This window comes from Eublepharis macularius, chromosome 3, assembly GCF_028583425.1.
Source record: "Eublepharis macularius isolate TG4126 chromosome 3, MPM_Emac_v1.0, whole genome shotgun sequence".
Classification (NCBI taxonomy): Eukaryota; Metazoa; Chordata; class Lepidosauria; order Squamata; family Eublepharidae; genus Eublepharis; species Eublepharis macularius.
The window spans coordinates 96,004,412-96,029,867 of NC_072792.1; the positions used below are offsets into that span (position 1 = coordinate 96,004,412).

At 44.9% G+C, this 25,456-nt stretch overlaps 1 protein-coding gene across 3 annotated transcripts in view; it reads right to left on the reverse strand.

Moving 5' to 3' along the window:
- Nucleotides 1–4,432: 4,432 nt before the first annotated feature.
- The window catches only part of DOP1B (DOP1 leucine zipper like protein B), a 100,136-nt gene continuing 79,112 nt past the window's right edge, over nt 4,433–25,456 (reverse strand). For all 3 annotated transcript variants that reach the window (XM_054974603.1, XM_054974602.1, XM_054974604.1), the window contains 3 exons: nt 18,755–18,913; nt 8,855–8,984; nt 4,433–7,842 (listed from right to left, as the gene is read on the reverse strand). In XM_054974603.1, the coding sequence (XP_054830578.1) occupies nt 7,579–7,842; nt 8,855–8,984; nt 18,755–18,913 (553 nt within the window). In that variant the 3' untranslated portion in view covers nt 4,433–7,578. The remainder of the gene's footprint in view (nt 7,843–8,854; nt 8,985–18,754; nt 18,914–25,456) is intronic.

The following is a 25,456-nucleotide window of genomic DNA, read 5'->3' on the forward strand; positions in this document are numbered from 1 at the left end:
CTGCTCCCTGGGAGAAAGAACACAGGCTTCCCCCCCCCCCCAGACTTATATAGCACTAGCCCCCCGTGTTCTGATTGGCCAAAAAGGGCACCAGGGGCTCCTGGGAATCGTAGGCAGGCCTACTCCCACTGCTAACAGGCTTCTGAGGCCTTACTAGGTCTTCCTGGCACAGCCAGATCATGACAGTGTATAATAAGGTAGATCTTACACAGTTATCTGTAATATTGTCTCTTGTAAAAGAAACAGGCCAGAACTGGGAAAAGAGAAGTATGGAAAAGTTCAGCTGTAGACAGTGGAGTGCTACTGTGTTCTCTCAGGGCACTTCACAACATTGTATACCACCTGTAACTTATCTACATCTACTGAAAAGATTTTAAACTTTATTCTAGTCTCCCAACAGGGAGTTCAAGGGGGCATTGATGGTTTCCCCTTGTCTCTCTTTATCCTTCCAACAACAACAGCAACTTTTGATTTATATACCGCCCTTCAGGATGACTTAACACCAACTCAGAGCAGTTTACAAAGTATGCCATTATTATCCCCACAACAACAAACACCCTGTGAAGTGGGTGGGGCTGAGAGCACTCCTCGAAGCTGTGACTGACCCAAGGTCACCCAGCTGGTTCAAGTGGAGGAGTGGGGAATCAATCCTGATTAGGGGTGTGCAGTTCGGGTTTCGGAAACCTGAAAAAAACCCGAATCACCCCGATTCGGGTTGATTCGGGGAAACCCAAATCGATTTGGGAAACCCGAATCGCCATATCCAGAATCGATTCGGGATGATTCGGGGTGATTCTCGGCGCCATTTTGCTAGGCGCTTGCTTTGGCCCCCCCCCCTTAGAAGAGGGGGGGAGGGTCCCTCACTCACTCCTTCTGTCACCCCCCACCCCTCTTGCAAAGGAGGGAAGGGAATCCTTAGCTTTGCCTTGCAAATGCAAGGTGCACTGCACTTTGCATTTGCAAAGCAATGCCAGCATTCTGAGATTCCCACCCAAATTAACAGGTAGGGGAGGGGGAGCAGGAGGAAGGTGACTGTTGGAGTGGGGGGGTAAGGCAAGGGAGGGGGGACTTAGGAGTCACCAATCCCATTGCTGCATCCTTCTGCCAGCCAATAGATTCAAATCTTTGGCTGAGGCTGCAGCAGGGGAAGGGGATTTAAATTTGGGGCAAGACAGAGTGGTCTGAACAGTTCTGTTGCTGCGTGCTAACTGAGAGAGAGGAGAGAGGCTGCGCCTGGAGGACATCTGCCTGGAGGATCAACTGTGCTTGTCTGGACATCCTGAGAGGAGACCTGGTAGGCCTTTTTAAATTTTTTTATAAATTTTTGGATGCTGGCTGGGAAATGTGCTGCTGTGGCATGCCTATGCAAAATGATTCTTCAGTTTAGTCTGTCTTGGCATGGCCTGGGGGGACATTTTCAGGTTGGGCAGAAGAGGAGAATGTTTGGGGGGGGGGGTTTCAGCATTGGTTGCTGTGCTTTCTTTGTTTCCTTTGTTATGCTTGAGTGTGGGGTGGTCTTGATCTACTGTTTCCAAGGCCTAAGAAATGAGTGTGCCAGCTCTGGGCCTACACAGGCTAGAAGCTCTACTGGGTGGCTTTGGTGCCTGTTTGCTTCACAAAACTGTGTTGGTCTGTCTTGCTTTGCTGTTTCTGGTCCCCTTTATCCAATTCCAATGCTTCCCACCCGGCTCTCAAACAAGTGTGCCAGCCTCTGGCCTACACACAGGCCTGCTGCTCTGGCTTTGGTGCCTGTTTGCTGGCTGGCCTGGCACTCACAAGCATGCTTCACAAAACTGGATTGGTGTGTCTTGCTTTGCTGTTTCTGGTCCCCTTCATCCAATTCCAATGCTTCCCACCCGGCTCTCAAACAAGTGTGCCAGCCTCTGGCCTACACACAGGCCTGCTGCTCTGGCTTTGGTGCCGCCTGTTTGCTGGCTGGCCTGGCACTCACAAGCATGCTTCACAAACAGGTTCCTGACCATTCGTGGACCTCTTCTGGTCTGTGCCTTGGCAGTGCCAGCTCCAGCATAGCCCAAGGAAATGACATTGGTTCTGCTGGGACTTGTTGCAGTGGTTTCCCCCCAATTAAGTTTGGTTATGGAGGGGTGGTTGACAGATGGGCTCACGTGCCTAGAAATAAAGAAATTGTGAAAGAGAAGAAGTCTTTTTGTGTTGTGTTTTGTTGTTATGGAGGAGGTGTCGAGGGGATGAGCAAATTAGTATTTTATTTCATGATAGTTGTGTTATTTTCCGACTAAGAGTCTAAGACAATGCTGTCCTGCCTGTGGGTGTGCCCTGCTGCCGTGTTGCCTACATCTGTCCAAGACAGAAAGTGTTTTTGACCCATTTCCCCCCCCCCGTGCAACCCACATCTTGTAATGCTGGTTTCAAGTTTTACTGATTGTCTAATATTAATTGAGTTGGTTGTGTGTTATGTTTGTGTGGTGTGACTCGCTGCAAGCATGCTGTTTTCATGCCCTTTTGTGCCCTGCTGCTGTGTAAATTTAAGCAGTTCATGAAATGAAGTGTTTTTGAAAGCTCTTGTTATGGTTTTGTTGAATCTCTGATTTGAAGTTGGTTGTGTTAATTTTGTCTAGGGGACTTCTGTTTTCATGCCCTGTTGTGCACTCCTACTGTATAACCCAATTCAGTTCAAAAATTTTAGAGTTTGTTAAAAAAAAATTTTTTTTTAAGATTCTCTGACGTGTAGTGAATTGTGTAGTCCTTTTGTGTGGGGGACAATTAGTGTGATCTGTTGTTGTGATTTGTTGCCCTATTGTACTTTGAAAGTGATAAAATAAAGTTTTTTCAAACTTGAATCATCGTGTGTGTGTTCCCTTCTTTGATGTGAGGTTGGTTCCCAGCATTGGGAACAATGGGGCAGGCTGGCTAGCCTTCTCTGTAGGTGGGGGGGTGTCAGGGGGTGGTTGTCTGTGTGTCAGGTCAGGTGCTCTTTCCCAGGGACAAGTTGGCACTCAGGAGTGTTCCCATTGTGGCACCCCCTGGGCTGTGCGGATTTGCCCTGGGAAAGAGAGTTTAGAAGTTCCCAAAGGGGGAGGGCTGGCCAGCCTGTTCCTGGGGTTATGGTGGGTGTGGGGCTGCTGGGGGAAGATTTGGGTCTGTGAGGGGCTAATGTTGGGATTTGGGTCTGTGTGTGGCAGCTGGGGGGGAATTGGGTTTCTATGGGGCAGTAGGGGGTGGACTTTGGGGGCTGAGAGCACCTACTTGGAGAGGCCATGAAATGCCCCCCCAGTGGGAGCAGGCTGAGCCTTGGTGGGGGGTGGGAGGAAAGGTGGGAGAAGGGCCCCTGAGGGTAGGGGGGCATTTTGCATGCAAAATGCCACCCCTGGCAAAGGAAGCCTGCCTGAAGATCAGCAGCAGCAACCTAAAGCTATGCCCCTTTTTTAGGCGAGGATAGGGGGACCTGGTATGGGGGGCATAACATGGCCCCCCAAAGTCCAATCGGTCTGAAACTTGGGGGGTTGTTAGAGGGGAGTTAGAGGACGGCCCCCACCAATTTTGGGATGATTCGGTGGGAAAATGCCTCCCCCAGGCTTCAGAGAAGCCTGGGGAGGCTTTTTCCCATTGAAAAGCTTTCCCAAATCAACCCGAATCGCCCCCGAATCACCATTCCCAAATCGGATTGGCGATTCGGGTTTCAGCTATACCCGAATCGGCTTTTCGATTCGGGTATGCCAGATTCGGGAAACCCAAACCTGGGTGCCTTTGCACACCCCTAATCCTGATTCTCCAGATTAGAGTCCCGTGCTCTTAACCACTATACCAAACTGGCTCTAATATATAGCAAGCATTTTTCATGGACATGATGGTAGACCAGAAGTTCACATGTTCCACTTCCAAAGATACACATCCTGATGGTTGTGGATTTTCCGGGCTGTATAGCCATGTTCTTGGCATTGTAGTTCCTGACGTTTCGCCAGCAGCTGTAACTGGCATCTTCAGAGGTGTAGCACCAAAAGACAGAGATCTCTGTGTCACAGTCCTGTTCACAAGTTAGTCTGCCATTTATACAGGTGGCCAAAAATAAACAATGACACATGCAGCTTAGGAATCAAAACTATAGCATGCTACAGAATCCAAAACTGTGTCTGCTCATTAATTGAATTAAGGCTATGTCACAAACCCTCATCTAACTCAGGTTTGGGCTGACCTTCCTCTACCCTGACGTAAAACTTCTCTCTAAGCCTATGAAGCTGAATACTGGGCTGGGAAGCATTTAGTAGCGTGGTTGAGATTTAGCTTCAACTTTTCTTTTGTCCCACCTTTCAGGAACATATAAGTGGTATGGTTACCAAGCCAAGTCCAAGTAGGGGAAAGATCAGGGGTTTGTGCTTCCCTTAAACAGAAACTGGCACACAAGGCTTGTGGAGATTCAAAATGAAACAGAAGGTTTATTTACAAGGAGGTAAAATAAGAAGGCATGGAGGCAGGTGTTTAAAACTGAAATAATTTAGAGGGTTTTGAACAGAACACTTCACTGGTGCTGTAAGGCACAAAACACTTGGTATGGTTCTTAAGTTGCTGGCTTGTATGAGAGATGTTGGTGTTATCAGACCTAAAAGTTGTTACCAAAGCTCTTTTTGAGGTTGGCACTCCTTCAAGTTAGGTGCTCCTATTCTCTCTCTCTCTCTCTCTCTCTCTCTCACACACACACACCTTCCCCTCTTCTGCAGACTTTAGGGTACTCCACTGGGTCAAACCCTTTTAAGATATTGGGCAAGCGTTATAGTTATGCCCCAGCTATAACCCTGTTCCTGTGGCCAAAAGGGAGACTCTTTTCTACCCACTTCCTTGGCCCACTATAATTCCCAGATCTCTTGTGTCTACACAGAAGTTAGTGTTGTCTTTCCCCCTTTAGTCCAAGGACTACAAGTGCGTCATGAACGTAAGGATTTTTCCTTAAAGGGTACACCTTCTCCTTCCTTTCTCACACAGATGACTCTCCGGCAGACCCTCTCTGGTCAGAAGCCAGACTCCAACTCCCTTCACTCATCAGTTTACTCGAACTGTCAACTCCTCAACATACAATCACCAACTGCCATTTCAGGCTAGCCACAAAGGTGGGGAGGGAACCTGTCAATCATCCTCCTCTCTTTACTGCCCTCAGCATTTGAAGCTGAGTCCGTCACAGGCAACTTGTTTTCTGTATCACCCCAAGGCGGCTTTTGGGTTCCTGTCTATGAAAAAAGGCATAATATGAGAAAAGGCAGAATGTTATTATATATGAATCTGTAGTATATAATTTAGAATGGCCTTCTGCAAACATTAGGCAACATTATTTCTGGGTAAAGATATTATTTGGAATAAAATTAAGTGTTAAATGGTTAACTGGTTTTTAGAGTAGTCTGTGGTACTCAGGAGGGCGTTAGGAAAGATCAAGACTAAAGGAAATTGAGAGAGAAAAGGAGAAGCCAGCCTAGTGCCCCATATAATCTTGAATACAGTGCAATCCTAAGAAGAGTTATATCCTTTCAAATCCAGTGAAGTCAATGGTCTTAGAAGGTTGCAACTCAGGACTACACTGCAAGGCATTTAACATGAACACTGAGGATTCTGGAGAGGGTGTTCTAAGGTGAAATATCTGGGCAGTAGTAGCTCCATTTCAGCTATGTTGAGAGAGAAAGGAGATTCACAGAGAACTCTGCCACAAGACTAGAATTGCAAATAAAAACTATTCCATTTCCCTGAGTGTCAGCAACATTTGGTTACTTTTAAACTACAACAAGCTACGTAATATTCAGTATAAAGCAACAGTATGAATACATGCTTTGAAATGGATTCTACTTTTTTGCACCTGTGATTAAACTAATTAATGAAATAGTTTACATTCAGAACTGAATTTCTCATTTATAGAACAATCTACCCAATATAGTAGCTTAATTACTTCAGTTTATAACATTCTTAAGTAAATTAATTTTAGGGTTTAAATCACAGTAAAGCATGTGCTTTATCTAGTATCAAAATGAATATGAAAATTGCATTGGTAATTTCTAGGTAGGCACATACAACACAGTAATCTACTATATTAAATCTTGAAATCTCTCTTGCCCCAAATCTACCTTTTATCAAGTATTTGTGGTACTTAAATATTTAAATACAAGTTTGTATACAAAAGAGAACACAATCCAGTCAAAGTTAAGCATCTGAAGTCCCATTAATTTGAATTGAAAAATTGAGGTACATGCTTAATTCTCCTGATGAAATCAATGGGACACAAAAGTGTTTAATTTTGGCTAAAGCCCAAAATAAAAGTGCTAGATTTATGTATGACAAGAAGTTGTTGCTGAAAACAAAATGACATGCTCAAGATACAGTATTCTTCACAGTTAGTTAGTTACAAAAACAGAAAACATAGAACACAGAGAACAGACGAATATTGTTTCCCAGTTTCAATACATAGATTTCTTAATTGTGATCAGTTTCTTTTTATTTGTAGATATTGACATGATTCATCTAACCAAAAAACCACATGTCCTTTAATAGTTAAAATATTAACTGTACTGGAGCAAAGTCATTAGTATGAGACCAGAAGCCAGAGCCTCTCCCTCAAATTAAGTTACAGTAGAAAAAGGTCTACACAGAAGTGTATCTACACAGGCAATTTACAATGCTGCTTTGAGCCATTTGCTTAGAAAATTAAGTATTTCTAATGCATCATATTACTTTATATATGCACACTTCAAGACCCTTATAGTCTTTATGCACACTCTCTCTCCTAACATTCTTATAGACCCACCATGATGAAGTACTTTCTTTCAGTAGTTGTAAAAAGCAGAATGACTTTCAAACTAGTCTAATACTACAAGCAAAAGCTTTTTGTCCCTAGTTTTAGAAACCCAGTCCTTCTGTAGATCCTATGTATACAAGTTTACAGCCCAATACTTAAAAAGTTTTAATCAAAATCAAATCCCATTATGAGTTAGTGAGGTTCACTTTTTGGTAATTATGCTTAAGCTTGCAATCTTAAACTGATGAAGTTATGTTGGAAGGGTTACAGATACTAGAAGTGTGTGTGTGTGTGTATATATATATATATATATATATATATATGAATATATATGAATGAATGAATGAGACTGGTATATATATAAACAGCAACATGCTATTTTGTTTTTAACATTTTATATCAGAAAAATTACATCCTAGCCATTTTTACAGACTTGGTTAATGCACATTTAGAAGAGTCCCTCCACCCTACATATAACATAATGTTTCTTTTCTTTTTTGCCTGAAAAGGCATCTATAAATCTGCAGGCCCCTTAAAACAGCCCTGAGCAGATAAATATTACCTTTAATAGGAGCAAATCACACATACTTCACTTTAAAAAACTTCATCTTAGAAATGTGCAAATTGTGATGCTAATTTGCATTTTATAAAACCTGAGGGCAGAATGTCATTGTTCATCAAAAACAAGAGAGATGTGATCCACATCAGTATGAAAAAGAAAACCTGAAATGAAATCTGTAAACCTGAAATTGCTTCATTCCAGTATATGTCTTTTTAATAAAGCTGAACCTGGGTTATAGCTAGTCTCTTCAATAATCATCCGATCTTTCTTAAGTAGATTGAGTTTCCATATTTTCTATAAAATCACATTCAACACAGTCTTCTAGAAACTTCAAGGTTCTTGTGCTACTGCCAATGGAACAGTCTGTTTTGACAGATACTGAGCTGTGTGTATCAAGGGACTTTTTGCTTTCGGTTTTAAAAGCACAACTCAGTATCCTGAAGAACGGCATTAACTGTGTGATGCTGGATATAGAATGAAGATCCAGAAGTGGAAATTCGTATTCTGTTGCTATCTCATTGGTATTTAGTTCCTGTAAAAACATACAAAAATCAAAGCCGTTGAGACATATTTGCAGATATTACAATGTAACATGCAATGTAAATTGATGTATGTACCGAGTACAATTTTTCATTATAACCTACTAGATGTATGTATAGCAGCCTACAGGATTGGTACACAAAACAGGTTTTTAAACAAAACTAACGCACCATTTTGGATGTGGCTCCTAGCCAAGCCTAGGAACTTAAACTGCTGTTTTATGCTAGTCAGATGTAATTTTCCCTCTTTGCTATTTACAGTATTACTGTAGAGATTCCATGTGTAACATGGCAGCCATCTCTGGCACTTACTGGATAATGCTCAAACACCACAACACACAATTCCTTCCTTTCTAACACTGCTATACCAAGCAATGGTGAAAAATAATGCTCAAACACCACAACACACAATTCCTTCCTTTCTAACACTGCTATACCAAGCAATGGTGAAAACGTTATCTCTGTTTCCCAGCAAGTATATTCTCTTGTATTTGTACTGAAGTCACACTAGGGATGCTGGAAGCACTGCTCCCAATGTAAAGCTTCCGCTAATGCTAACTTTTTAAGGCTCTACAAATCCATCTTCAGATCCCTGATTACTGATCTGTACCAGCATTCCAATAAAATGTTATTCTTGCAAGACAAAAGTAACAATCCATTCCTTCCTTCCTTTACATACAGTTCACACTGCTGTATATACTGGAAAGTATTCTAATTTTTGCTATATAGGCCCACCCCTGTGGCTATTTCTGCATTGTGCCAGGTACAGAGGAGTGCTGTGGGACATTTCCCTGAATGGGATCTAGCAATTCTACTCTTCCCAAGGGGTGAATGAATAGAGAAGTAGGGCACAGAAGCCTGCCACTGAAGGCAACAGCTGGACTTTCCATGTCCCTGTACAGTGTTCTGAGACAAAATCTGAAAATTTAACAATTTAATCAACAGTCTCCAAAGTAAACAATGAAGTTGTATTTTAATAATATGGAAATCATTAAGTTTAGTTACCCCATACTTCAGCTTGAGCAAATCCATGATTCTAACAATATGCGGTTTGCATTCCTGATGATTTTCCATCAGATCTGAAGTCGTGTTGTAAGTCTGTGTGTCCACCTCTGGAACAAACGCCCACCTGTACCTAAATGCATAAGTATTCTGATATAAGAATCAAGCCTGGACGTTCTCCTGGTTTTAGAAAAGGAAATGTTTATCTGGTAAATTTCTGTACTTCTCATGGATAGAAGTTCATTCAGCAGTGGGCTAGGTTATTCCTCCTTGGATTGGAAAACAGAGCAAATCACATTTGCCTGGGAGCAGGAAACTTTGCCTAACTCCAAGACACCGAAGAAACCATGAACAGAACAGTATAATACATTATTATTAGAACATGGTGAAATAACACTTTAATATAGATCATTTTTTAAAAAATTAAAAAGGCCTCTCTTGCAATAACAGGAAGAAGAACGATCTACACTATAGGGCAAGAATGGAAGATTTATATTCACTTACCATGAAGCTTCCTTTCTTGGTGGTCTGGGAGTGGGGCAGTCGTAACACTCAGGTAGCTCCTCCTCTTGCGCAGGGTCAGACAGACTTGCAATCCTTGGGGGAGGGGCTCCCAGGCTCTTTCAGTTCCTTTCCAAGCCCCGGAGATCTCCAGATCTTCCATGTCCTGTTCCCCCAACTAACTTACTGACAGAAAAATCAGCAAACATACAAAGTTCATAACCTGAACCATGATTTGTTCCTTATATGTATCTCCTTCTTCTACTTCTTTTTTACTGGGTGGGTTTTGGACTACCCCATTCCCAGACCACCGAGAAAGGAAGATTCAAGGTAAGTGAATATAAACCTTCCATTTTCCTGTGGTCCTGGAGTGGGGCAGTCGTGACACTTGGGATATATGTTTAGCAGCGCACCCTCGGGCGGGTATCTCAATTTTATGCATCCAGGATGTGCTGTAGCACCCTCCTTCCAAAAGCTGCCTCTGCTGAAGCCATCTGATCTATCCTATAGTGTTTTGTAAATGTGTGTACAGACTTCCATGTTGCAGCCCTACATATTTTCTCTAATGAAGGGAAAGACCTATATGCCGCCAAAGTGGCTGCCCCCATCAGTGAGTGGGCTGTAATTCCCACTGGTGGTAACATATTCCTGGCTTTGTATGCTAGACTAATACACTCCCTAATCCATCTACTTATCGTAGAGGATGTCACTTTCTCCCCCAGTCTGAATGAAATGAACATACTCTCTACTTTGCAAACATACTTGGTTCTCTCTATATAATAGTTCAGTGCCCTTCTTACATCCAACCTGTGCCACTCCTTCTCCTTCTCATGTTTTGGGTTAGTACAGGAGGAGGGCAGGATTATGACCTCCCCTCTATGGAAGGTCGAGTTAATTTTTGGAATAAAGGAGGGGTCCGTTCTTAGCACTACCTCATCATGATGAAAAATGCACAAATCTTTATTTACTGATAGTGCCCCAATCTCTGACACCCTCCTTGCTGATTTCAAGCCCACCAGAAAAACTGTCTTGCGGGTCAGCTCTTTAAGGGGACAGGTTGCCATAGGCTCAAACGGTTCCCTAGTTAGTGACTTAAGTACTAGATTCAGATTCCAGGTCAGGAATCTATGAACTTGTGGAGGATTAAGTAACATAGTCCCTCTCAGAAATCTTGTAATATGCGGATGTTAGGTGAGAGACATCCCTCTCTTTGACCCCTTGATTGCCAATATCGCCACTATTTTTATTCTCAGAGTGCTAGTGCTGAGTCCTTTGTCTAAGCCATCTTGTAAAAACAGGAGAATCTGTTTAATCGAACTGTTAAGCGATTCTTCCCTTTCCCTTCACACCATTCAGAAAATACCTGCCAAATCTTATCATAACTTTTGTTTGTTGACCCCTTCTTTGATGCTAACATCGTAGCGATTACTCTCTCTGGGTATCCCAGATCCCTTAGCTGGTTGTGCTCAACCTCCAAGCCATTAATCATAGGGACCTTGGGTTTGGATGTTGTATCTCCCCTTGAACTAGTAAGTCCTCTCGGTATGGGAGTGTCCATGGATCCGTTATCGACAGCCTTGTGAGGTCTTGGAACCATGGCCTCCGTGGCCAGAATGGGGCGATCATTATTACCTCCGCCTTCTGATCTATTATCTTCTGTATTACCCTGTGTATTATCTTTATTAGAGGGAAGGCGTACAGAAGGTTTTTTGGCCACTCTTCCGTCAGTGCATCTGTTCCCTCTGCTTCTGGTTCTCTCTGTCTCGAGAAGAATCTCGGAACTTGCTTGTTTTCTGTGGAAGCAAATAGACCTCTCTCTGGATCGCCAAACTTCTGACATATCTGTGAGAATATGTTTGTTCAGCCTCTATTCAGACTGGTCCACCTTGTGTCTGCTCAGCCAGTCTGCCAGAGTGTTCTGCCATCCTGCAACATGGACTGCCCTTATTGACCTCAAATTCATCTCTGCCCAGAGAAAAATCTCTTCCGCTTCCTTGTATCTTGGACTTGCTGCCTCCTTGCCTGTTTACATAGGCCTTCGCTGTCATGTTGTTCGGCTGTATCAAGATGTGTTTCTCCTTCAGATACTCCATTTCCCAGAGACCGTTTTTTATTGCTCTCAACTCCAATAGGTTTATGCTGCATCCCATCTCCTTGGAATGCCACTCTCCCTGGGCTATCCTGCCTTTTATGTGCGTACCCCATCCAGTCAGACTCGCATCTGTTGTCATCAGAACTCTGTTTGGTTCTCTGAGTGGTGATCCCTTAGAGAATCTGCTCTCCTCCATCCACCAGTCCATGACAACGATAGTGGAGTCTCTACTAGTTTGAACTGTCTCTGTGTTATGATCCTTTGGTAAGGATGTAGAAACTTCTGCAGAGGCCGAGTGTGGAATCGGAACCACTGTAGCGTGTCCTGACATGATACCATTGTACCCTGTAATTTGGCCAGTTGCATCACTTCTACTATCCTCTCGTTTTGAATGGATTTTATTAATGTTGTGATCTGTTGTCTCTCTGGAGTCATGAAGGTTTTGTAAACAACTGTATCCACTATTACCCCCAAGTGAGTTATACTTTGTGATGGGGTAAGAGTACCCGCCTTTCACGCTGATTCCAGTGATGGGGCTTTTATCAGGATATCATCCAAATAAGGTGACAGGGCTATTCCTTGAACTCTGAGGAAGGCTATGAGAGTAACTAACACTTTCGTGAACACTCTCGGTGATGACTTCAGGCCAAACGGTAGGGCTCTGTACTGAAAATGTTCCCCGTTGTAAGCAAAACGCAGATACTTCCTATGCGTAGGTCTTATGGGGATGTGTAGGTAGGCCTCTGACAGATCTATGGAGGCTAAAAAGTCCCCTTGCTGTATGGCCCCTGTAGTGGACTTCATAGCCTCCATCTTGAACCTTCTGGATCTTATGTGGAGGTTCAGCCATTTCAAGTCCAGGATGGCCCTGATGTCCCCGTTTCTCTTTGGTACGATGAAAAATATTGAGTACACTCCTTGTTTCCAGTGTTGTATTGGTACCAATTCTAACACCTTTATCTTTAGTACGTGTTGTATGGTCTCTTTTATCTTTAGATGTTTCTGCTGAGACGGGTTCTTGAACACCTGAATAAAGCATCTGTTTGGTCTTGTCTCGAATTCCAAGGAATAGCCCCTGGATACTGTTTCCAGTACCCATTTGTCCGAAACCGTCTGTGTCCATTGGGTTGAGAATTTCTGAAGACATCCTCCAATCTGTTTGGGTGCCCAGTGACCTTGATAGTCACGCTTAACTGCCTTTCTTTTGGCCCTTTGTTTGCGAGGTTGGTTTTCTGAAGGTGAAGGACTTGCTGTCAGCTCTTGGTTTACTTTGCCAGCGACTTTTGAAAGGCCTGTCGGAGCTCTGCCTTGCTGGTCTCCTGAAGTTTCAAAAGGAATGTTTGGACTTATACTTCGAATCCTTCTTTGATGGTAGCAATTTTTTCTTTTCTGTATCTTCTACCAGGTACCTATCCAGGGCATCTCTGAGCAATTTGGTGCCAGCGAAGGGTATGGATGCCACTTTATTACGCGCAGGAGGGTCCACATCCCAGTTTCTTAACCACATGTTCCGCCAAGCCGTCATGTTAAATCCCATAGCCCTGGATGACATCTGAAAGGAGTCCAGAGTGGTATCCGCTGCAAAGGCTGCTGCTAGAGCTATTTTTTAAATTTTGTTCTTGATTTCCTTTGGGACTTCCTTACCTGCAGCTGCTAAGTCAGAAGTCCAAGTATAAGCTGCTCTGGCAAACAGTGACCCAGTGGCTGAGGATCTCAGGGATGCCGCCGATGCTTCAAAGTTCCTACGCAGGGCTTGTTCAATCTTTTTATCAGAAGGATCCTTTGGCATGCCCTCTGCGTCCATGGGAAGGACCACCGTTGTCGCCAAGGTTGTAGCTGGGTCGTCCACCATGAGGAGTTTGATCTTTTTTGCAGCATCAGGTGTCAAGGAATAGTACTTGTTGAACACCGATTAGTACAACTTTGGTTTGGTTGGCTTGTTCCACTCCATTTTGAGGATGTTATGAAAAATAGCTGGAAGAGGCCCCCCCACTTGTTTGGATTCCATTTTTGGAAGTGCCCTTTCCAAACCTTGGGGATAGGACAGCTCTGCTTCCTCTTTGCCCATGGTAGTCTGTGATATCTCCAGGGTTCTCAAAACTTTTGCAAGCAGTTTGGAGTGAAATTCTGGTGGGAAAAGCCTAGTTTGCATTTGGTCCATGTCCTCCTCTTCTTCCTCCAATAGTTCCCCTTCCTCAGTCTCAGAGGTTTGGTGGGATGTTTCAGAGCCCCACTGGGACTGATCTGAATTGCTGGAGTCCCCTTCTGCCCCCTTCTCTTTTCAGGTTTGGTTGGGGCAACGATTTTTGCTGGTCTTTTACCTTTTCAAGTGCCTTGTTGTTGCTTTTCTTTCCTTAGTGGTGCCAACTGCTCCCTAAGATCTCTCACTGCACTGTCAAGCCCCTTTTTAACCTCCTTCTGCAGCCAGGCTAAAATCTTTGCTTTCGCTTGTGGTCCTGATAGATCAGGATCATTGCTACCCTGGTTTCCTTCCTGAGCAGAGTGAGTGGATCTTGGTGAGCTTGGGGACTCCATGCCAGTGAGAGGTGGCTCAGTTTCCTTCATCTGTTAGGCCAGCCTTGGACGCCTTTCCCGCCAAAACCTTTGTGCCTAAAAGCGAAAGTGAGCAGGGGCGAGTATTACTTACCACCGAGGCACGTTATATATTTAATTACCCCATTATTCCCCACCATTAGGAGCCATGAACTAGGGTGACTGGTCTACCCCAGGTTGTTTGTAGAGTACACCACATTGGGAGAACTAGGCAGTGAAAAGGCCAATTTAAAACCCAGAAGCCCCCCCCGCCTCGCTGAGAGCCGTAAGCCACTTCTCAGGCAGGCCCCACTACTTACAATCCTGGCACGCTTATGAGGCCTCTGCCGCTTTGGAGCTCCGTGGCTTTCCCAATTTCGCGGCTGCCGCTGCGTCTCTGAGCAAGTCTTCCCGGTCTCTGCAGTAGCTGGGTCCTAGTGCCCTAGAATAGTCGGGTCTGCAGCTCGCCCCCACGGCTCTTGCCGCTGTTTATTCTGGAGCGGGAAGGTTGGGGGGAGAAGGAACACGTCCTTCCTTTTCCCCAGCGAGCCTGCGCCTCCGTTGATGTTCTGATGCCTTTTTTTAAAATAGCTGCTTCACAGAATGAAGAGGTTCATGTCTCCTGCTGAGCAGGGCCGGAAAAAACTGAAAGAGCCTGGAAGCCCCTCCCCATAGGATCACAAGTCTGTCTGACCCTGTGCAAGAGGAGGAGGAGCTACTTGAGTGTCACGACTGCCCCACTCCAGGACCACAGGAGAATTGGAGATCCTCACAAATCAGTGTTCATGTGTATCTGAGTAACTCTCCAGGATGCACTGAATGAATTCACAAGAAGAACAGAAATTCACCATATAAGAAACTAGAAATCCTTATGGCTTGAGGACCCTCTGCATTAACTTTCTCCTAAATACAACCCCCACAGAAGAGACAGTACGCATTAAGAATATGTGAACTGATGTAACTCTCTGATAGTTCTTTTCTGGCAAGTAAGTAAAGTTGCCAGTCCTTTGGCAGAATGCACTATCCTCTGGCATGGAAAGGTCAGAAAATTTACAGACTAAAGCTGTAGCCTCCCTTAGTCATTGACACAATATGGAAGGAGAGACTTTTCTCCACAAAGATGACTCGTGAAAGGAGAAACAGGTTGACATATTTTATGGTAAGGACTGTGTGATCCATACAGAATTTGAGAGCCCTACACACATCCAGAGTGTGGTTGAACTCCTTCTCCTTTAAAGCAGGGTGAGGATAGAATGACAGAAGAATGAATTTCTGGGTCCTGTGAAAATTAGTGTTAATTTTTGGAACAAAAACAAAAAGAATCTTCCAACACAACTTCATTGTGTTGGAAGATACAAAACTCGTTATCAATTTAAAAGGCCTCCCTTTAATCTGATGACATGGCTACCTGGAACAAGACCTTAAGAAAAAATGCCTTCACGAACAATCACCCTGGAGCTTGATAGGTGGGTATCTCAAAGTTCACAGGTCTACATTTGAACTCCATGAAGTCACATGCTGGACTGGAGGAGGAGAAATTTTCTGAATAGCTGATGACCACCCATAGACTTTTACTCTTTTTGGTATGTTACAAAGGCCCAGGATCACTCCAGAAAATCTGATAATCATCTCAGAAAAGCCTTCCAAGAGTTAATATTATGCTCTAATTGATGAAAACTTAAAAGAGGCCAAGAGAGTGGAGATGATTAATGCTTGCTTTTCAGTTTCTAGGGCATCATATGATGAAAAATGGATGAAAAATTGGGCTTTGGGAAAGAACTGGGAACTTTGAGACACACCAAGGATCGGTGACAGAGAACTCTACCAGATCAGAGAAACATGGACACCTGGGCCTCATCGGTGCAATCAGGATAACATTGGCTTCTAGCATCCTGATTCTTGTGATGGTTGTTTGCAAGAGTGAAAGGGAAGTCATATAGTAAACCCTTGGGCCAAATGGCTTGAAAGCACCATTAGAATTGCTTTTGTAGCTCAGTGGTCCTCAGCTTTTCCTGATCCAAGACCTGCAGGGCAATGAAGGGAGTTGTGACAGGACTCATAGTTATAACTGTGTCACAATGTCAGGACAATAAGCAGCAAAGCAAGACACTTGATTATCATCTGATGGAGAATGGGAAGTAACAGTTTAAGGGGGGATCCCTGCACCATCCAATGAGATTTGGAGTCAAAGACAGAGCTGTTTTGCTTGCTTGAACTGGGGACACCTGAGAGGATTTGTGTACTGTTTATTCTTCCACCTATCAAGACAGAATAGAGGCTGAAGAAATATGCTGTCTACAAAAGTGACCATGGGGTGGAAGGAGGGAGACTGTGAGTCACCTTGCTCCATGTGTGGACCCTTCTCCCTCAGTGAGAAGCTGCACTTTCAGGTCCTTCTCTCTTACAGGGTCATGGGATACACTAGTCTGCTTAATAGGCAGTGAACTATGCCCCTTTTGGCAGTCTTTAAGGAGGCGGTAAGTATTAGCAAATTTAAAATCTAGAGTTGCCTTAATCCACTTACTGTCCAAATGGACAGAGGAGGGTGATTTTGGGATCTGACTCTCTGCTTGTCATACAGCCAGACTGTAAGGGAGAACCAGGAGGAAGGGCAACTCATTGAAATGGATGTCTCTTGTCTTGCTCCACTGATGGATGGACTCCATCTCCTGAAATGTGTCTTTTATTGGGCATAACTGCTTAATTAAAATCCCAAACCAAAGCACAATAAATGTAATACTTATTAGATTTTGCGTTCACCAGAACTCTTCATCAGGCTGAACATCACAAAATAAAATAAAAAAAAACAGGACATGGTTTAATGCTGGCAGGCAATATAAAGTGGTGCTGCTTGTGTGAGGTTTCTGTCAACACCATAAATAGTCTCTCTCCATTGAAATGACAAAGGCCAGCAATTTTCTTTGTAACTGCTTAAGTTTGGCAGTCTCCCTTTTACTATCCCTGGGACACAGGAAATGAAGGGACAATAAAAACACTGCCACAGCTTTGTGTGAAGGGGAATAAAGAACACTTCACAAAAAAGCCCTGCAGCCACCTCCTATTGAGGGAAATTACCTTTCCATTTTCCTTCTGTTATGAAAATAGATTTAAGAAACTTCACTGAAGCTCTACATCCATTACCAAGACAGAAAGACTATGTGGAAAGGTCCCTGCTCCAAGGCCAATCAGCTTTGCTCTGCCATCTGATCCCAGGATTTAAATCCATTGCTCAAGTTTGATTAAATACATAGAAATACAGAAGGACACAATCCTGTCCAGTTTTATATTGGTGTAAAGTATAAGCAAAACTATTTATTCCCCTCAGATACTAATTTGTGATGCACAGCAAAATCTGCATGTATATATTTTCAGCACATTCATCTAGACATGCTAGTTTCCTTTATCACTGTGTTGTAGTTGGCAGCCTATGACAATAGTCTTATATAAAAACATGGCCAAAGCATGGCACCTTTGCTGTGGCCTAAACTTTTATTTATTTTGTTTTTTAAAAAAATGTAACCTGCCTTTCTGTCCTCACAGGGCCACCAAGGCAGGTAACAAATTTAAAACATACAAATTAAAATATCTTTTTTTAAAAGTGTTTGCCACCTTGGGGACCCTGTTTTGGGCATAAAGGCAGCATACAAATGTTTTAAATAAACCAATTACAGCCATTAAAACCAACACATAAACACATTTTTAAAACAATTTAAAACCAGAATTTAAAATAAATACTAAGATAAAAACAGCTAACTATTGTGGCCAGGCACTCTGGGCCACAACTGTTATCTGCTTATCCAACAGTAGATCTTGGTCTAAGAGCACCCCTAAACTATGGATCTGTTCCTTCAAGGGGAGAGCAACTGCATCCAGAACAGGTGACATTGTAAATCCTGGATCAGACCTTTCATTCACCAGTAGTACTTCCATTTTGTTGGGATTAACCTTCAGTTTATTAACTTTTTTAAGTCACAGCCGAGTTTGCCAGATGCACAAAGCACGAAGTTGGCTGAAAGAGACCCATATATATTCAAAATAGCAACAAACAGCAGAAAGGGCTGGGTGGGAAGACATTACTAAATGAGACCAGGAGAAGCCCTTCTCAGGACATAGGTGTGTTACATTACATAGTAATGCACAGAGCTAACAAAATCCAGTTCAAGTGGGTGGGGATCTTTCTCAATTGTTGCTGTAGGATGAATCCAAATAGTAAATAGAAGCCTATAAAAAAGGACAATCACCTTTTGTAATAAGGTGATTATCCCCAGGCCCTGTAGAGTCCATATCTGATGGTATCAAATCTGCATATAAATTACAACACAGCAGTTTCTTTGAATTTCTTCTGCAAAAGTACTATCATCTTTAAGTCCAGGGAGACTGATGCTTCCCTACTGTTCCCATACCACTCACATGACATTACAGGATCCAATATTGTGTACATGGACTCTGGCTTTTGAAAGCTAATGCAACAATATTCTGTCTAAAACTGTGTTTATGCCATTTTGCGGAATACTTTACTATATGTCCTTAATGCACAAGTGCTAACTGATCATCTCTTAATTTCTAATATAGCTATTTGACTTATCTTTTGCTAGAGCCAAACTTAACTGAAATCACACATTCACTAAAGATAAATCTTCACTTCTTGCAGTAACAGTATTACATGAGTGCCTTCATTTCCTGAAACTATAACGCAGAGGCTATGATTGTTTTGTGCTTTTCTGGCCAAAAATTCTATACCATTTGACTGTAATTCAAATATAAATTAGCACACTTACATTTGAAATAACTGCATCTTGTCAGGTGGAAAAGAAAGTGCTGTGTCCAGGAATTTACATGCTGATAAATACAAGGTCAATTCATTCTGCTGTATGTCACTCAGTAGGGGACCATTGCCATCTGATGACGCTTTCTGTTTACTTAGTCTGCTATTGCTCCTGTGAAATTTATAAATGACCAAAGCAGATATTTAAAAACAAGTAAAAAACAGGTTTTACTTACCATAACTGTTGTTCATCTAGGTCTTCCGTGCAGGCACACATGGGACTGCGCACGCGCAGGCCTGCCGATACCGGAGATTTTAATAGCTAAACACCACCAGGGGGCGCTCCCGCCTCTCAGCGCGCATGCGCGGCCGCTTTCCCGCCGAAACGGACCTTAAGAGGCGGAGCGCCCCTCACATACCCTCAGTTCCTCTTTCGCCGCCCCCTGCAAGGTAAGTACCAAGAGAGTTAGCGGGGAAGGAGGGAGGGCATGTGTGCCTGCACGGAAGACCTAGATGAACAACAGTTATGGTAAGTAAAACCTGTTTTTCATCTACGGTCTTCCTGTGCAGTCCCACATGGGAAGATTCCAAAGCTAAATACCTGGGTGGAGGTGACGCCAAAGCATCACTCAAAGATGGAGTGCAGAACTGCTGTGCCCACCGCTGTCTCCTTTCTATCTAGGATGTCCAGCGCATAATGCTTCACAAAGGTATCCGCCGAGGCCCACGTCGCCGCCCTGCAGATGTCCTGGAGTGGAACACCCCTGAAGAGAGCCGCTGATGACGCCTGGGACCTGGTGGAGTGGGCATGCACTTCCAAAGGACAAGGTAAGTTAGCAGCAGAATAACAGGTCAGTATAGCCTGGACCACCCATCTAGAGATAGTCCGAGCCGAAGCCCGGTTACCCTTCTTCGGTCCAGCAAAACAAATAAACAAATTAGAGTCAACCCTAAACGGTTTTACCCTATCTAAATAAAATAAAATGGCCCTGCGAACATCCAAAGAATGAAGGGCCGCCTCTGCCTCAGAAGCCGGAGTCGGAAAGAAAACCGGCAGAACCAATTCCTGAGATAAATGAAAACGGGATACTACTTTAGGTAAAAACTCAACCTTTGTACGAAGAACGACCTTCTCAGGGTGAAATTTCAAATAAGGGGGCTCGCAAGATAACGCTGCTAGCTCCCCAACCCTCCTGGCTGAAGTAGCCGCAACCAAAAAGGCCACTTTCATGGACAAAAAACGAAGTGGACAGGAAGCCAAGGGTTCAAACGGCTTAGACATCACACGAGTCAGAACCAGGGGCAACGACCACTGAGGGACCAAAGCCCGCACAGGGGGAAACAAATTATTCAATCCCTTCAAAAATAATTTGGCAGAATAGTGGGAAAAAACAGATTTTCTATCCACTGGAGGGTGAAAAGCAGAGATGGCTGCCAGATAAACCTTGACTGAGGAGTTGGCCAAACCCTCCTGTTTTACCTCCCACAAAAAGTCCAAAATCTCAGAAAGGGTGGACTCAAAAGGATCCAAACCCCTGCGACTACACCACACAGAAAATTTGTCCCACTTAAGGGCATAAGACTGCCTGGTAGACAACCGTCTAGCATTTAAGAGAACATTAGTCACAGCCTCGGAGAAGGCAGCCCCGGCCTGATCAACCACGCTGTGAGTTTGAGTCTCCTGATGTCGTGGTGAAGAACACCCCCGCAGGTCAGGAGATCGGGAACCACCGGGAGACGGATCGATTGAGTCTGTAGACTCAGAAGGGAGTGAAACCAGGGTTGCCTCGGCCAATACGGGGTCACCAGGATGACGGACGCTCTGTCCCTCTGGATCTTGCTGAGGACCCGTGCCAGAAGCGGGAACGGAGGGAAGGCATAACACAGGGGACCTGACCAACTTAACTGAAACGTGTCCCCACTTGATTCTGGGCCTACTCCTCCTCTGGAACAATAAGCTAGGACCTTGCGATTTTCCACAGTCGCAAAAAGGTCCAACTCTGGAGTCCCCCATTCCGAGAAGATAGGGGCGAGATACTTGTCCTGGAGGGACCACTCGTAGTTTTCCCTGTGGAGTCTGCTCAGGTGGTCCGCCATGGAATTCTGCACCCCCGGGATGTGAACTGCATGCAGCCAGACAGCATGATCTATGGCCCACTTCCAGAGTCTCATCGCCTCTGTGCAGAGAGCCACAGACGCCGTGCCACCTTGCTTGTTGATGTAAAACATCGCCGTCGTGTTGTCTGTCAGGACCTGAACGGACTTGTTCCGCACGACATCTGTAAAGGAGATCAATGCATATAAAATTGCCCGTAACTCAAGAACATTAATATGTTCCTCACGTTCAGATTCAGACAATAACCCATGGGCATAAAGGCCAGCACAGTGAGCCCCCCAACCGAAAAGGGAAGCATCGGAAGTAACTGACAGATGAGTTTGGTGAAAACCAAACTCCATCCCTTTAAATAAATTAGCATCATCCAGCCACCACTCCAGGGAGGACAGCACCCCCCTAGGGACGGAAAGTCTCCTATTTTGAGAATCACGGGCCGGTGAGAATACTGAATTGAACCACAATTGGAAGGGTCGCATAAATAACCTGGCCAGCGGAACCACAGCTGTAGTAGAAGCCATGCAACCCAAAAGGGTCTGGATAAAGCGAACAGATTGGAAACGACACCTCTGAAGGGTCGAAATAAGCCTCTTAATTTTCGCAGCACGCTCTGAAGGCAAGAAGCCTGCATCCCGAACACCATCCAAAACCACTCCAATAAATTGGATGGAGCGCACCGGGGTCAACTTGGACTTCTTCTGATTAACAAAAAGACCCAGGCGTAAACATAAATTTAAGGTGAGATACACCTGATTGGACACAGAGTCAGCAGAATCACCAACCAAGAGCCAGTCATCCAGATAAGGAAAGATCTGGCAGCCCTGGAGGCGTAAATGAGCCACCACTACTGCCACACACTTGGTGAACACCCTAGGTGCAGTGGCCAACCCAAAGGGTAAAACATTGTATTGAAAGACACGTTGCCCATAGACAAAACGTAAAAACTTCCTGTGTTCAGGGAAAATTGAAATATGAAAATACGCATCCTTCAGATCCAGGACTGCAAACCACGACTGTTGGGGCAACAAGGTCAAAACCATCTGTAAAGTAACCATTTTGAATTTACGAACTCGTATAAATTTATTCAAACCCCTAAGATCCAGGATAGGCCGAAGCCCACCATCCTTCTTCTCCACTAAAAACAGGTTGGAATAGAATCCCAAACCAGCTGAAGCAACCGGAACCTCCTCTATAGCCCCTTTCTGCAATAGGGCTGAGAGCTCTCCCAGGATCTCTGAACGAGGGGGGTCAGAAGAAAACACAGGGAGACGTAGGTAAGGTAAACCAAGAAATTCAACTTTATAACCAAACTGGATAATAGACAAAACCCAAACATCGGAACAAATTGAACACCAGGCATCCAAAAAAGCATTAAGCCTGTCCCCAAATGTGGGGTCAGGTCCCTGTGATTGTCAGAATTGCTTATGCAATTGGTCCTGGTCCTTGGCCTGATGCTGTTGGGAACCAGGCTTGGGACGTTGGCCCTGCCTCCGTCTGGGAAAGGCAGATTGTGGGCTCTGGTAGCTCCTGCGCTGCTGGTAAGCATACCCTTGATAGGGCTGATAGCGGTGTTGTCTGCCACGCTGGAAGGAGCGATAGTATGGGCGAGAAGGCTGCTGCGACGGCTGGTGTAGAACCCCATACGAGCGGGCTGTCAGACGGTCAGTCCTCTTCTTAGAGAGGAACTCGTCAGTTTTCTCTGAAAACAGAGTGGTGCCCTCGAACGGCAGGTCCTCAACCCTGTTCCTTGTCTCAACTGGCAGGGCGGTCGTGCGAAGCCATGCGTACCTGCGCAGTACCACCGAGGAGAGAAGTGATCTAGACGCAGTGTCAGCCATACTTCTCCCAACATTAATTTGGTGTCTGGATAGGCGAACAGCCTCCTCCTGAATGACCCGAAGCAGAGTGCGCTGATCTTCGGGAAGCTTAGGAAGAAAAGACGCCACCTTCTTCCATAAAAACAGTTGATAGGCCGCCATCATTGCGGCATAATTCGCCACTTTGATGCCAAACGTAGCCGAAGTATACAACTTCCTACCCAAGGCATCGATCTTTCTACTATCCTTGTCAGTTGGAGCCGATAGCGAGCCCTGGCGAGGCCGAGCTTGCATCTCCTCGGTGACAAGTGAGGATGGAGGAGGGTGAACGGCCAGGAACGGATGAGCATCGTCCTTGGTTCTGTACAAGCTCTCCACTTTTCGATTAGTGGCGGTAGCAGACGCAGGTCGAGACTGCAGCTTCTTCCATAGATCAGCAAACCCCTCAATAAGGGGAAAAGCAATCGAGGGAGTAGAACCCGAATAGATATGTTGCAATATCTTATCAGTAAATTTAGATTCAGTGGAAGTCACTTCAAGGTCCAAGGCTTTCGCCATTCTTTGGAGCAACTCGTTGTAGGCCCGAAAATCATCAGTGGGCGAGGCCTCATCAGATGGCCCAATCTCCTTTTCAGGTGACTCCGACAGAGGAGAAACACTGTAACGGGCCCGGGGTCGTGGAGAGACCCGATCCGACGGGAGGCGGGACGGGTCATAGCCAACATCGGAACCGACTCGAAATGAGGGAGACAACGAAGCACCTCTATAATGCCGGTCAGAGTAGTATGAACTCTCCCTACTAAAGTAACGAGGGACAGGATCATCTCGACGTCGACTCTCCCTGGATCGGCTCCGATAGGACCGTGGTGGGGTCCGACACCGACTCCGTCGACTCCGAGCCGACTGAATAGAGTCCGATTCGTACGAGGCCGATCGGGCCCGACCGGAAGGGGTAAGAGGCTTCTCGAGGAGAATGACATCGTCCTCCTGAGCCACCCGGTCCGGAGGAGTCTTGGACTGCGGACGATCACTCGCCTCTGCCTGCTGCTCCACTTGGACGGGAGCGGAGTCGACCGGAACCGACGGGGAAGAGGTGAGTAAGCCTTCCAACACTGCCTTATCATGCTTACTGGAATGCTTATACTTCTTCTTTTTCTTTTCAGAAACGGCCTTCGATCTCACAGAAGGATCCGAAGTCATCGGAACCGTAGAGGTGGTCTGAGTTGGAGGAGTCGACCTCGGAACCGACGGAGTCGAACTTCTATGGGCGCCACGAGCAGGTGAAGCCAAGACAGCCGACGAGATCGAAGGAGGTCGACTTGCTAGATGTCTCGGAACCGAAGCGGTCGGTTCCGACAAACTCCGACCCGAAGGGATCCTCTCGGACCTCGACTCCGAGCGACTCGGAGACGGTTGAGAACGAGGAGTCTTGGAACCCGAAGGTACAGGAGGACGAGAGGACGCAGACGGAGCAGACGAAGGCTTCGGTGGAGGGTCCTCGACCGACATCGCACGCTGCCAGAGAAAGGCATGCAAACGATCCGTCCGTTCCGCCCTGGCCTTTGAGGTAAACGCGCGGCAATGCTTGCACGCCTGAGTGTTATGAGTTTCCCCAAGGCAATATAAGCAAATGGAATGGCCATCCGACCTTGTCATCTTACGATTGCAGGTCTCGCAACACTTAAACAAGGCCTTCTCAGACATCGCGAACGAAGAAAGCTGTAAACCTCAACGATCGGCGGCGAAAGAGAAACTGAGGGTATGTGAGGGGCGCTCCGCCTCTTAAGGTCCGTTTCGGCGGGAAAGCGGCCGCGCATGCGCGCTGAGAGGCGGGAGCGCCCCCTGGTGGTGTTTAGCTATTAAAATCTCCGGTATCGGCAGGCCTGCGCGTGCGCAGTCCCATGTGGGACTGCACAGGAAGACCGTAGATGAACCATAGTTATCTATGCTTTAACTAAATTTAAAAATGAGTTTTTTTAAGCTGCACATTGTGTGCAAATGTATGTTTTTTTTAAAAAAAACAGCTTATAGGTGAACATATGAAAGGTAGATCAAGATGGGTAGCTGTGTTAGTCTGTCTGTAGCAGTGGAAAAGAGCAATAGTCCAGTAGCACCTATAAGACTAACAAAATTAGTGGTACCAATATGGAAGGTAAAAGGAGCTGGGGGATGAGGGAAGAGTGATTTTGAAGAAAAAAACCTGGCTGGTGAAGATGTTGCAAAGAAACCACTCCTGTTTAAAATCTCAGACACCTAGGTTAAAAAAAAGGCTGTAACGTACATTTGTGTAAAATGCACAGTTTGCCCCTTAGAGCTATTACAAATGCTGGAGCTATTAGAAATGTCTCATTTTCCCCATCAACCTACCTTTTTTCTGCTCCCCCATCTTCAGCTAGATTTATTATCCATTTATTGATTTCATTTATATCCTGCCTTTCTTCACAAAGGGGCCTCAAAGCAGTGTATGATCCTCAAAGCAGTGTACATCATTCTCTTCTATTTTACTTCAAAGGTCAAAACAGCCCTTGAAAGGACCCTTCCCCTTCCCATATGTTTTCTTGACAAAATCCAAGTCTGGAATGCTGGCAACACTGCTGTTGTTGCCTAACAACAACTGATGAGGAGTTAGCCGTGTTAGTCTGTGGTAGCAAAATCAAAAAGAGTCCAGTAGCACCTTTAAGACTAACCAATTTTATTGTAGCATAAGCTTCCGAGAATCAAGTTCTCTTTGTCAGATGCATGATACAGAGACTGGTCAAATACAGAAGAGGAGGGAGGAGAAGAG